The following is a 14,812-nucleotide window of genomic DNA, read 5'->3' as shown; positions in this document are numbered from 1 at the left end:
GTGGATACTGTGAGCCAGGCCTTCTCGTCTAACATCACTGTCTGATCTCACGAATATGTTTATGAAAGAAAGGTCAAAAATTCCCATAAACACACTCCTAAACCATTGTGGAAAGCCTTCCCAGAAGAATTAAACCTGTTATAGCTGCAGGGTGGGCTGACATCCTTTTAAACCCAATGGATTAAGAATAAGATGCCAACTCATGTTAAGATAAATGCAATATAGTGTACATATTATAGATGTTCATATCATGTATGAATTTTAAGGTAAGTTAATCTATCTCTATATCATGTTTCACAAGGATGTTATATGCTTGCATTACCTCTGTCCTGTTAGAGCTAATTTAGCAAAAAATCAGTCTGTTTACATAATATGTAATACATCAGTGTGTCTTTAGCATTAGCATTTAGCATTAGATATCAATTACCAATGAAACATCTCAGAGTATATCACCCACCATCGCTGTAGTCCTGACTCACAAAGTTAAAAAACTTTATCCCGACTGACACCAAAATATTATGGTTCATCCACTGCTCATTGTTTTACTTTCATTTTTGACATGAGTGTCAATTATCTTACCTGTTGACAGGTAGTGATCACATAACAGAGTAAGAAAAACAAAAAAGCAGAAGAGGGGATTAATGACTTAAATCAATATTTTCCATTAATAATTAAAAAGCTCTAAATTTTGGGTTGAAGAGAAGAAGAAGACAAATGTTCAAAACACAGTAAATGGTAAATGTAAATGGTCATCAGTATGCTAAAGAAAGATACATTTTCTTTGAGTATTAATTTAAAGATTTTGTTTAGACTTCATCTGACTTCACCAGCTTAACAAGACTCTAAAGGTCTTTTCACACATGACTATTAGAGGAAACTAGGCTAGAACATTATCTGAAGTTTCCTTTTTTTGCACTTAGCTCACAATAGTCATGTTCCTACTCCTGGAAATACTTTGTCTATTTTAGGCAAAAGTGCTGCCTGGATAGACTGGGCAAGACATAAGACAGGAGCTACAAATAACATGCATGAATTCTCTGGACTGTAACTTGCACTTATTTTATCTTTATTTATACTATTCTCTTATCTGAAGAATGTGAATGTAAAAACCTACAAGCTGCCAATGGAGAGATGCCAAACTGTGTTCATTGTTCTGGTAACAGTGACAATAAAGATCTATCTTATCTTATCTATTATCACACTGCTGCAAATTGAATATCATAGTGATTTTGAAGACCATTTAATACCCATTTGCATTCTCAGATACATCTCCATCACATAATCTCGAGAAAAGTTATAGGCCACGGTATATGTTTTTAGTTGTGGCATTCAATTGTATGAGCCATGATAACATGGTCATCAAGATCACTTAACATAGTGTTTTCACTAAAAAGTCTTAAGATTCAAGAATCCACCCATACAACTGAACACAAATCCCCAAACAAGGCAAATTTGTTTATTTCACTACTTTTGAAATATTTTCACAAGATTACATACAGCATTGTGGTGTGACTTAAAATTTAATTTAAAAGGCTTGTGGTCCAAACAAATTCCAAACGCTGAAGCCAAAGTAGCCACGGCAACCACGACACACCCACAAAGCCTGGGATCAGCTGTTCTCTAAAATTACTTTGCATTCAGCAGGAGGAAACACTGTCAGCAGAGCTGTCCAGTGCTGGTTTTCAGCAACCCTCGAAACCTGCTTCTAAGAGCTGCTGGTGAGGAAATTCTTGGCTATTATTACCACATGATTCCAAATTTAGTACTAATCAAGTCACTATATCCATACCAGAACCTATTGACACAAGCTCGGGCAAAATGTCACTTGACTGCACTGATGACATTGGACCTGCCACATATATCAGTAAACTTGACATGTTGAAAGGATATTGGCAAGCTTGTAAACAAAGCACTGTGTGATGTGCCAAACTGCAGAGTATATCTTTATGAGGTCATCGTGCACTCCAATCATTGGGCTGACCACCTTGCTACTTTCATATGCAGAGGATGCCCGGCTTTCTCCATAATGTCCTGCAGCTTCTTTAATGTCCTCTGCTCTGCCACTGTCACCAGAGTGTCCAGCTTCATGCCAACCACAGAGCCAGCCTTCCTGATTAGTTTTTCCAGCCTGGATGAGTCCTTCTTTGCTGTGCTGCTCCCCCAGTAAACCACAACATAGAATAGTACTCCGGCAACCACTAACTGGTAAAACATCCTCAGGAGCTTCCTGCAGTAGTTCAGTCTCCTGAGGGAGTACAGTCTGCTTTGGGCTTTTTTAATACAGGTGCAGTGTGTTGCATGACCAGTTCAGTTTTTTGTCCAAACATAGCCTGAGGAACTTGTACAGGGTGAGTCTTGGCTGATGCACTGTCATGTGCCCTATGATCTTGATCTCATCTTGCTTGGACTTGTAAGGGCATGTGTCTTGCAGACTGTTTGTTTTTTCCCTGCCTTTGTTTTCCGTTTCTCCATAGGTACACAGAATGCAGGCTGGTGCCGATTTGGAATCCCCAGCTAACTGGAGGGAGGAGAATTTGAAAGGACCAACCTGGATTGAGGACTCCATGGTGTCCTGGGACAGCCTCAGGACAGCTGAGATATTACATATCTCGGCTGTCCTGGGAAAGCCTAGGTGTTACCCCAGATAAGTTGGAGGAGATGGCTGGGGAGAGGGAGATTTGGGCATCACAAACTGCTTCTGGATAAGCAAAAGAAAATAGATGGATGGCATTTACCTTTTTTTACATAATATATTTGAATCACCTCCTTCCATTTCACTTTGAGACTGCAGTGGTTACTGCAGCCATTATATATAGACTTAGACTTGACTTTTTTAGACATTAATCCCACAATGGGGATATTGGGGATATTCACATTACAGCAGCACAAGGGTCAGCAACAAAATGTGAATTAGAACTATAAAGGACTGCAACCGTTTATCGAGTAATTGGAATAACTCAATTATAAAGAATCCTCAACACAATGTTTTTGCTTTGATGTTTTGTTAAACGGACAGCTCTATATCATCATGTGAATGCAATCATTTCATTTTCCATTGCAACTAAAAAGAGATGTGCATTAGACATGCATCAAGGAGCAGTGTGTGAATAAAAAGTCTGACAACATTAGGCCCATGCAGCCCCCAGTTTTTAAACAAAAAGATGGATAACACAGATAAACGGCAGCAGTGACAATCATGCCGTCATAGTTGAACATGGAGCCAGAGTGTGTCTGCACACACCCCGTAAAGAGCAAAGACGCGGAGCTGTTACTGAGACAGTCACTTCAGGTGGAGTGAAAGAAAAGTTTTTTCCAGCATCCCAATGAGCAGCACAGCTATCACCATCAAGATGTTTACTTGGAAAAAGCTAGCTTCATCAAACCACCTGTTTAATAAGCTCTGATGTGAAGGAAAGTGAACTTCATTTCTTATACACAGCAAAAATCTACAGTAAAGCTACAGAAGTTACATTAAAATATACAGAACTGTTAATTTTAGTCAAATAAAATATTACATTTTACATGGCAGCGATACCTGCAAGCAGAACAAGGAGGAGTGAGTATAAACGGCGGCATTGGGTGTACTAGACCATATTTATTTCAAAGCTTTTGAAACATTTTTCAGATATAAAGTAAAATAATGTAAATATCACATTTATTAAATTGTTTTAATATTTTAAAAATTCAAAAATAAAAGCTTTTTTTTCCCCACAGGCCAATAAAATTCTACATGGATCAGTAAAACTCTGGGCCACTGACTCAGGGCTGTTGGGTTGGACACTTAGCTATTATTAACATTAATTATTAACATCTACACCAACATAATGTCTGTTTTCAGCACAAAAATGTTGCATTAAAACACCGGGCAGACTTGAGAATGCTGAGATGCTGCCTTTGTTTATTGCAGCCGCCACATACTCCTTTAAAGGCGTACAGACACAAACTCATTCACTTACACACTTAAATATGCAGAAACACACACACTAAATCCACATCATCCAGGAGATACAACACTGTCAGAACTCTTTTTGCTCCTATTAATGTAAGACCGTTTTCCAAGAAGAACAAATTCAGGTAATTTTTATGGCTTAGTTTATTTTACTTGACTTAACCTTAAAACTTGAAATATAATAAAAATTAAATAAATAAATAAATAAGAAAACATGGTGTACAATAGTAAAACTATTTGGTAGTGATCAGAACTATCTATGCATAACAGTTTGTTCAGTGACCTCCTTTACACCACAACTTCAGAAGTCTCCAGTTTGCAGCCAATCACAGAAAAATCTGTCCTGATCAGTTTATTAGTCTGTTGGTGAGTATACTGTGTACACACCACAACTGACTGACAGGAAATAGCCATGTTTTTACATTAAAGGAGCTCAGTGTACTTAGGAAACAGAGTCTGCTAATCCACTTCTTTATTTAACTTTATTTAATCAGGAAGTGAATATCTGGAGACAGAGAATATCCTTTGTGAGTGTGTACTGGGTTGGCATGGGAAGCATTAATCTAGCCTAATTTTTTTAATACCCCTGAAGGCAATGAATGTGTGTAAGGGCCATAGTGTGTAGAGTGTGTTGTGGGGAAAAGCAGCAGAGGGCTGTGAACCAAAAGTGTTTTAAAAATCGTTCAGCTTTTCTGCTCCCTTCAGGTTTCCTTGCTGGTGCCGGTTATTGTCCGTCACCTTAAAACCAGTGATTTTCTTCATTTCACTCCACACATCCCTCACACTGTTCTGCTCATACTGTCCAGCTTCCTCTTGCAGGAGTCCTCAGTTTCACCCTTAGGTCGTACTATGCTCTCCTCAGTTTGTCCCCATCTTCAGAAATTCAGGTTTTCTTCTTAAAATAATAATATCTTAAATTATAGTTTGTTTGTTTTTAAATTGTTTTAAATTGTCTTACAGCCATGGTTGGTAAGATGGTATGTTCACAGAATTTGATACATTTAAACTGTACTCCCTATGTGGGTCACATTGTACATTCCAGTCTGTAGTCCTCAAAGCCTAACCCATCCTACTCATGCCAAGATATTACTGTTATTATCATTATTATTATTAAATCACAATTCAATTACAAAAAAACTGTTTTCCAGATAACAGATACTTTATTTACTCTCTGACTTACTGTGACATATCAGACATCTCTTTGTTCTCTGCGTAATCTGTAATTTCAGTTAGTGCATTAGTGAAGAACTTATTGACTTTATCTTCATGGTCATAAATGACAGCATTTTAATATTGATGTCAGCACAGTATTGATGTTGTGTCATAATGTCTTTCAAAAACAGCTCAGTTAAATACATAAAGGCATGAAAAAGAGGACACAGTCACATGTTTATTGTCAGTATGACTGTTTAATGAATACAGCTCTTAAAGTCAGCATGTTGGTTTGTTCACAGCAAATAATTAATGATTTTAAATTAGTCGTTGGTTGATTTTCCTGGCACTTTTCCATCAGCATAAATTTCAGAAATCTACTATATATATCCACTGAATTTATTTTAACTTTAAACAATGGCTGCTAAAGGGGGAAAAGTGCCAGAAACCATGATAATTTAGTGGCAATGAATTATATTAAACCTTAAATACTTTTCTCTGAAATTAAACTTAAAATGAAATAGACAAAAATCCAAAGTAAAAATTATCCCCCCAAAAATTTAAATTCAAAGCCAAATATATTAAATCGTGAATTTACTTCAAATTAAAGATAACCCAAACCTACTAAAAAGTACATTCTTACACAATAAATACAATTATTCATGATGATTTGTGCCAATTTGACCATTTTATTAATCAAGTTACCGTAACCACCCAGGATATGCTGGTGGTCTCGTAGTTAAACGAAGCTCCTTTCAGAAATGAAAAGATGCTTTTATTCACGTTAATATCCTGACATGACTTCAAATAAACTTTATTTCCTGTACTTACACACACTTTATCTCATATTATTACATGTTAAAACTCAACCCCTCACTTAACTGTGTGGGATATGCAACTGAAACCAATCCTGTGTTTTTCAACCAGTTTTCCACTATTGTGCTGATGAGCACACGGAACAATGGAGCTGACATCTGACACTACACATGCTTCACTTATTCTGCTTAGGCTTCCTGGCTATTATTATTATTATTATTATTATTATTATCATTATTATTGCAAGTAAAACTGCTTTTTTACACGGTTCCCTTATTTTTCCGGGTGTAGCGATCAGTGTTGGAGAAGCAGGAGGGAATTCGATGTTCAGCAGCTCCTTTGATCAGTAATAATTTTTCAGAAAACCAGGTTAATAATGAAGTGAGGTTTTGTGCTCACAAAATAATCTATGCGTGTAGCAATGTGTTCTGCCATCTTGTTGTAGACTGGCCACAGTTTACAAACTCTTCCCGTTCTTATTAATTACTGTGTGTTTTACTGTAGTGTGTGTACAAGATGTGTGTTTTGTTGGCTACATAAGAGATAAAAACAAAGAACCTACAGATGCTGTGACAGTCAGGTCCACTTCAGTCCACAACAACAACATGATGGACCACAGCCTGTGCGCACGCGTGTATGTGTATGTGCATTATCCCTGAGCTCTTGAGCACATGTGTATGTGTGTGAATGGCGGGGTGAGGTTTTGTAGTTTAAAATCACTTTGACTGGTCACTGAGATTAGGACTGTCCACGTAAACTTTACCTAATACTAGAGTGGACTTTATATTAAAAGGAAAGGGTTTATAGCAAAGCTCTAATATAAACTGTCAGTGCTGCAGCAGGTGCACTCCTGACAACTAGAGGAGACAAGAGGCAGTAATGATCTGGATCTTCTGATCAAAGTGACTGCAGTGCCACTCCCAAAGCAGGATGTCCACTCAGCATGACCTACGTTCTCAAAGAGGCTCTGGAAGAATATGACAAGGAGAGAAGACACCACATCTTCTCAGATAAAACCAATCTGTAGTTAATGAGGAAGAGTTATCAGAGCATCAGGAAAATTTATATATTTATATACTAACCCCGACACTACAACCACACTCACCCTTAGAGGACTTTGACCACACCATTTTGGGGTTCAGTATGTCACCCATGGACATTTCAACATATATTTGATTTAATGAATTAGGATTTAAAGCATCACCCTTCCAGCTAATGGATGAGCTGGTCTACCTCCTGGGCAAAGTGACTGATTGAATTCACAGTAAGGAAACATACTGTACAGCGAAAGTCAGTGTGATTTGACAAATGCAGCCATGGCATATGCTGAACTAAGCAGGCCACCAAAAAGAGCACGAGCAATGCTGAGCAAGAGACTAAAGGCTCAGAAGAAGACTGGACTTTGGTTTAGTCACAGACCAGTAACTAAACACTATCCCTAAACTTAGACAGAGTGCTACATTTATTTATTTATACAAAAAGCCACATTAACCCACTCACACACATATCTCAGTTGTTGTGTCCTTGGGCAAGACACTTCACCTACCGCCTACTGGTGTTGGCCAGAGGGGCCGATGGTGCGATATGGCAGCCTTGCTTCTGTCAGTCTGCCCCGGGGCAGCTGTGGCTACAACTGTAGCTGCCTCCACCAGTGTGTGGATGTGAGAGTGAATGAATAGTGGCATTGTAAAATGCTTTGAGGGTCTCGAAAAGCGCTATATAAATGTAATCCATTATTATTATTATTATTATTATTATTATTATTATTATTATTATTATTATTACAACATTTCCTCACCAAAGAAATGAATATAAATTTAGTTATATTAAAACCTTATGATATACTGAGGACTGTTTGCCACTCTCTTCCAAGCAAGAAGAAAGTTTTTGAGAAAAATTCACTTGTGGTCTGATGTGGTCAGTTTTCAGTATCTGCCCAGATAACATTTTTCATGGATATCTGGATGGCTGGTTGGCTCTTCATCTTAAAGAAACAGACTTCTGCACTAAAATTTGCTTAATATTATCTGAGTCATGACTGTTCTTATAATGCAATAAAAAAGCTATTTGGAAACATCTGGACCTATTACCTCTCACGCTGGACTGTTTCCTATAAAACCATGGCATTTAGCAATGTTATGCAGGAACAGCTAAGGGAGAGGCACACTTTCCATCAACAGATGGCTATGTTTAAAAGTATCAAATATATTCATGCATTTCAGATTTCCATTTCCTATATAAATTGATTCATTCACATCTTTTAGATCAGTTCGGAATTCGGAATTTGAACACTTGAATTTGAACACTTGAACACTTGTGGCATACCAAAGACCTGTTTAATACCCTAAACACAGACAAAGATCAAGCCTCCTCATGTGAGATAAACCATATTCATCATCATTCTAATCTTTTTAGACCTGCTCAATTCTTTTACATTTAGATTACTCATTTATTTTACAAGAAATTAATAACAGAATGTAATTTTTATAAAGTAACTCCAGACCTGCCAGCTCTGCTTGTTCTGATGGGGTTTTACCATCACCATTAATCACAGTGTACGGTTCCCGAAAGTGAGGAACCACTGCACATGTGCACAGATGAAGGGAAGTTTTGGAGAAGACTGAAGTTTCTCAAAAAATGTTTAAGAGGATGTTTAAGATGGTTCATTATAAAGTCCTGAATAAAGCAGGTACATTTATTATTTGAGTCAAGTGGAACATTTATTTGCATAATCATTCTTCGGTATTCTGAGCCTGGATCCCTGAGTCATCTGGATCATTATTGATGTTGCTGTTATTCATAGTAATATTTATTAATAGTATCATTAACAAGAAGAAGAATCATTTTATTTTATTTCATTTTATTTTTTTTATTTTTTTATATATTTTAAGTATTATATTTAAAATTTGCCAGATTTTCAAAAAGTTTACATTTTTTGAACAATTCTGTGATTTCAATTTTATTCTATGAAAAGAAAAACACCAGAACTGTTTGAACCAGGAATCTCGCCTTTTTGCCCCAACCGAGGAACCATCACTCATTTCTGTAGCTGGATCTTATCGTGGGTTTTTAGTCCACTTGTTAAAAAAAAAAAAAAACTATAATAAATTCACCAATTAAAAGGACAAAACTTCTCTTAAATATCCTTAAAGCTTTGATCTAGAGAAGCAGCACTCACATGGAGGTGATGTTCTGGAAAAGATCCTCGATGCTCCCGGTATTATTCCCAGCATTCCCGGTCCCCTGGAAGGACAGCAGCGGGAAGAACTGGCTGTTGTCGGACTTACTGCAGAAGATTTCAGTGGGAGAGCAGGTGCAGGTGGGGGGACAGTCCAACAAGGAGCTCGGGCAGCTGTGAAAGAAAACGCTGAGCAGAACGGAAACCTTCCAGCAGCACCGGATCCCGAGAAGGCGACGCGCGCCGAACAAATCCATGCTGTCACGATTCAGTCCCAGATTCCAACTTTGAAGCTGAACGAGAATGAAAATGACTAAAAATGAAAATGACTCAGTCCGTCAGAGTCTGAAGCCGTGTGAACGCTGCGCTCGCCTTATTCCGCTCAGTGGAGTCCAAACGGTCAAAGCTGTAAACATCTCCCTCCGTGTGTTCACGCGTGTCTGAGTGTGCGCGTGCTTGTGGGGGTATCAGAGGTTTTAATGATGCCAGTCACGCCCCCCTCCCTGCTCGTCACACCAACAACGTTTGGATGGAACAAAGAGGACAAAATAAGAAAAGTCCAGAATATTCTCCCGCTGTTTGATGTGTACGGTCGCAGTGAGCATTTCTCTCATTTTCATCTCCTTTTTGAGTCATCTGTCCATCTCTCAGTCTCTCCCACACACTCTCTCTCTTTCTCTCTCGCTCCCCGTGGCGTTTCTTCCACCAGGGGTCGAGTGAGAGAGAGAGAGAGAGAGGCCCCATCCTCTGAGTCCACCTGCTGGGCAGAGGAGCGCAGTGGACACGCGTCAGCTTTGCTTTTGTGCGCACGCACACACACGAGCGAGAGAAAGAGAGAGATATTCACACTGCTCTGATCAGGCTGAGTTACAGTAAAGAACAGTTTAAATAGCAATTGGGATAAATATGAGTTCGTGATTATCAGACACATATGTGTGTTATATTATCTCCATCAAGCTCTCGAACTGTTGTAAAATGAGCAGCTACTCTTTCTCAGGTGACGGTGCAAGAGTAAAGGTTTGGTTAGGTGGATGAAAGCTGGCCTTTGAGGCAGCTGCGCTGTGACCGCTGAGCCACAGCGCTCCCTGTTTGGCCTGACTGAAACTATAGCATTATGTGACCACTAGAGGTCCCTGAATGACAGAGTGTAGCTGTGGGATCATACAGGCTTAGTTTTCCTTTCTAACATAATGTATAGCTCCAGTTTTGGAGCATACTGTGATCTACGTGTAAGTATATGTGTCTGCATACGTGTTGGATCCCAAGGAGATGTTACACAGATTCTCCTCCCCTGCAGATCATGTCCTGTGGAAATCACAGTTCACCTGGAAATGTGTCCACACATATTACCCCCATATTCTGTTCTCCACACACTCTCACTCAACAATAAACGGTCTATACAAAGCATCTCGTGAATGTTAATGTAGAGCAATGAGCCTGCTGACCATTATTCTTCCATTCATGTTTTCCTCTGTCTCCGTTTAATCACAGCTTATCAAACTGATCGTCAGGCAGTTTTCCTCCATCCAGGGATATCAGTTGAAAATGTGACTTTCATCTCATAGTCACTTGGCCTGTAATATTAAAAGGACTCATAAGGAGGATATCCACTTTAATGACTGTTTGAGACCTATCACTAGTTTTATGTACAGATGGCAAATTTACACCGAGGGGGAAGAGTTTGTGTGGGAGCCACCACAGTGTCTCTAGTGGGCTCTTTCTACCCGATGGCACAGTCATGTTCACTGGTATGTGTATAAAATTTGAAAAAATTACCAACACTAGGAGTGGTGTATATTTGTATATCAATATATTCCACGTATACTCGCAATTGATATCAGGGGCAGACAAAACAGAATGATGATGCATCCTGTATCATCCTGCACTTCAGCTGGAGTGGTACACAACTGATCTCAGGCATTGATAACTGGTCCACTGAGGAAGAAGTTGTTAATCCTTTTCTATTTTTTGATCGATATAAAGGAGGTCAAAAAGATATTTAAAAAAAACAACCTGGTTGGAATAAATCTTTATCAAATCTCAGTATCATTTATGAAATTAATTTTCTCTCTCTTTTATAGAGTATCAATGATATAAATTCTTTCAAAATATCTCAACAACAACTATAGGCAGGGCAGTGCGTGTGAGTGTTGGGGGAGCCTGACCTCCATAGGCAGTATCTTTCATTGCAGCTATGAAGCAAATTTCCAGACATGAAGTGAATGCAAAAGAATTGAAAGCATACTTATTGCCCAATTTACTCGCATTTTAAAACAAGTCGAGTCAGTTTGACTTGTATTCCATTACAATCGAGTACCATCTAATGTGTATTGGCTCGTTACAGCAATGCGGCGAAATATTTGTATGCGACATGAATGCCGCAACAAAGGTGGATCTTGAGGCAACGGTATACCTGCTGCTTGGTCTGTTGTTTTTGGTCAGGCTCGATGACCACAGTGTTGTTTTTGTGCAGCTGTTTCCTTCATTGCCGAGTTTCAAAAATGGTGGTTTGATTTTTCTCAAAGACACGCTCTCATGACTCATCGAGTGACGCCACTGACTAGCCAATCGGCACGTAGGCTGTGAATGTCACATTTTTTGGATCGTTCAAACCACTTCAAGTAGCTACTAAAAAAGTAGCTGGTATGAGGGACTATCATCAAATGGAAAACCCTAAAAACTGTATCAAGCCATTAGGTAGTAATGGAAAAAAAGTTATAAGTGACAATTCAGGGTCACCTGATCCAGCCCTAATTATATACTTTATTAAAAAGGAAGTTTTTAACCGTATTCTTTGAGTAGAGTAGTAGAGAGGGTTTTTGTCCTGTGAATTCAAACTGGAAGCTGGTTTCACAGAAGGAAGCCTGGAAGCTGAAGGCTCTGCCCGCCATTCTCCTTTTAATACCCAAAGCACCACAAGTAAGCTTGCAGTCTGAGAGAAAAGTGCTTTATTGGGGTGATACCATGAGGTCTTTTAGATTAGATTAAGCTTGATTATTCAAGGCCTTGTATGCAAGAAGTAGGATTTTAATTTCTATTCTGGATTTACCAGGGAGCCAATGAAGAGAAGCCCGTATAGAAATATACTCTTCTGTTTCTAGTCTATTTCAGTTCTCTTAGTGCAACATTTTGGATCAAGGGAAGGCTTTTAGTGAGTTTTAAGGCAACCCAATAATAATCAATTATAATAGTTCAGCCTAGAAATAATAAAATTAACTACTTTTGTTACCATCACTCTGTTTTACTAATAGGAAGCTCTATAGTAGGGTACAGGAAAGGAGAGCTAATTAGTCAAACTTCAGATTAAGGAGGAACGATGTCATTTTCATCTTAGTTGAGGAATGTAAACCAGTTCTTTATCCTCTTCAGGATATTCAAATATGCATGGGAGTTCGCCCATCCAGTCCACATGTGTTTTGTGGACTTGGAGAAGACACTGAACTGCATCTCTTGGGGGACCCTGTGGGGGGTCCACTGCTATGAGCCTTTCAGTCACTGTATAACCATTGCAAGACTAGGCCCACATTGCTGCAAATAGTTGGATCTTGTTGGATCTCTTGCTTACGAGTGAGGGGGAGGAGAGCAGAAGATTGAGAGACAGATTGGAGCCAAGTCTGATGTGGATGTTGCACCAGTCTTTCCTGTTGAAGAAAGACATGAGCATAAAATAAAGCTGTTGGTTTACTGGTCAATCTATATCTTCACCCTCACCTATGGTCATTAGCTCTGAGTAGCAACTGAAAGAATGAGATTGCTGATACAAGTGGCAGATATGAGCTTAGTCAGGATTGCTGGTTTCTCTCTTAGAGATATGATGAAGAGTGCAGTCATTCAATAGAGGGTCAGATTAGAGCTACTGCACTTCCACATCGAAAGGAGCCAGTTGAAGAGGTTTGGACATCTGACTAGGATGGCTTCTGGGCAACTCCTGATTGAGGTGCTCTGGGAATATCCTACTGGAAGGTGGCCCCAGGGCAGAACCAGGACCGGCTTGAGATATTAGATCTCTCAGCTGGCCTGGGAAAGCCTTGGTGTTTCCCCCCGATAAGCTGGAATAGTTCGCTGGGGAGAGGAAGGTCTGGGCGTCCTTGGTTAGGCTGCTACCTCCGCGACCCAACCCTGGGTGAGCATAAAAAAAATGGATGTATGGATCGATAGATGGATGGAGTTTTTAAAACCTTATTGTTGTCATTGTCCCTCAGTCCTCCAGGTTTGTCTTCTTTATATTTCTCCCCCTTGATTTTTTTCCTCTTTGTGCTCGTTTGTTTGTGTCTGTGTTTGTGGGCGAGACTCAATGCAACAATCAACCACCCATTTCTGAAGGTCGCATCAGGGAGCCACTACTTAAGGTAGTAGCTGATAGTCATGCTTTGCATCATTGAACTACTCAGTTAAACACTGGCTCTTACTTCTATGTGTGTGTCTGCCTCTCGTGTCTCACGAATTCTTACCCTGTGTTTTACTCTGTACAAATCCCCGGATTCCCTTCTCTGGTGTGCTGAGCTTGACGTTTGAGAGCGAGTGTTACCTGTAAATATTGAATGTGTAGATTCCCTACCTCCCTGGACCCGCCTGGAGCACTATTCCCCTGTTGCATTGTTCACGGTGTAAATATCTATTCACTGGAAATAAAAGCCCTGAACTGTGGTCTTCTAAACCCTGCATCTGAGTCCTACCTGCCCATTAGCCTTGATAATTTTACCATACCATACCATACCAACTTTATTTCTAAAGCACTTTAACATAAAACCAGAGTTTCACAAAGTGCTGTACATGTTAATAGCATACGTAAAGAAAATTAAAATGAGATACAATAAAATAAATAGATACAATAAATTGAAACATGTTAAAACAAATTGAGTCAACCCCTCTAATCAATGCCAAAGGCTTCAGCGAATAAATATGTTTTAAGAAGACTTTTAAATTCAGAGAGAGAAGAGGCCTGCCTAACATGCAAGGGCAGATCATTCCACAACTTTGGAGCAGCTACAGCAAAAGCACAATCACCTTTAAGTTTATACTTAGTTTTCGGTACCTTAAGGAGTTGCTGATTGGCGGACCTAAGGGAATGGGCAGGTGTATATGGTTGTAGTAGCTCCGAGAGGTAGGGGGGGGCCAGGCCATTAAGAGATTTAAAAGCAAATAAGAGAATTTTAAAAACAATCCTAAAATGTACAGGTAGCCAGTGGAGTGAAATTAAAATAGGGGTAATGTGCTCAAACTTTTTTGTTCCAGTTAAAAGACGTGCTGCAGCATTTTGCACAACCTGCAGGCGCCTAATGGACGCATCACTAACCCCAAAATAAAGTGCGTTACAATAATCCAGCCTAGAAGTAACAAAGGCATGGATTACTGTCTGAAAATGCTGTTTCGATAAGATAGGCTTTATTTTGGCTAATTCCCTCAAATGAAAAAAGCTAGATCTTACAACAGCTCTGACCTGGCTTTCAAGTTTAAGATTTGCCTCTATTTTAACTCCCAGATTAGTGATGACTGGTTTAACATACTGTGCCAGTGAACCAAGATCTATAATAGTGGCCTCAGAAGCGCCACCAAAAACCATCACTTCTGTTTTCTGTTCATTAAAATGTAAAAAGTTCAAAGCCATCCAAGTCCTTATTTCATCAAGGCATCTGAGCAGCGGGTCTACTGAGAAGCCATTTATCTTTTTAAGTGGGAAATAAATCTGGGAGTCATCGGCGTAGCAGTGGAAAGAA

At 39.3% G+C, this 14,812-nt stretch overlaps 1 protein-coding gene across 2 annotated transcripts in view; it reads right to left on the bottom strand.

Annotated features, from left to right (window-relative positions):
- The window catches only part of ntrk3a (neurotrophic tyrosine kinase, receptor, type 3a), a 90,621-nt gene extending 80,756 nt beyond the window's left edge, over positions 1-9,865 (bottom strand). For both annotated transcript variants that reach the window (XM_085283123.1, XM_085283125.1), the window contains exon 1: positions 9,096-9,865. In XM_085283123.1, coding sequence (XP_085139249.1) covers positions 9,096-9,352 — 257 coding nt within the window. In that variant the 5' untranslated portion in view covers positions 9,353-9,865. The remainder of the gene's footprint in view (positions 1-9,095) is intronic.
- Positions 9,866-14,812: the final 4,947 nt, after the last annotated feature.

This window comes from Mchenga conophoros, linkage group LG7 (assembly GCF_057382185.1).
Source record: "Mchenga conophoros isolate Kocher_MC1m ecotype Shallow Benthic linkage group LG7, M_conophoros_male_GT1.1, whole genome shotgun sequence".
Lineage (NCBI taxonomy): Eukaryota > Metazoa > Chordata > Actinopteri > Cichliformes > Cichlidae > Mchenga > Mchenga conophoros.
This window is presented reverse-complemented; position numbering and strand designations above follow the sequence as displayed.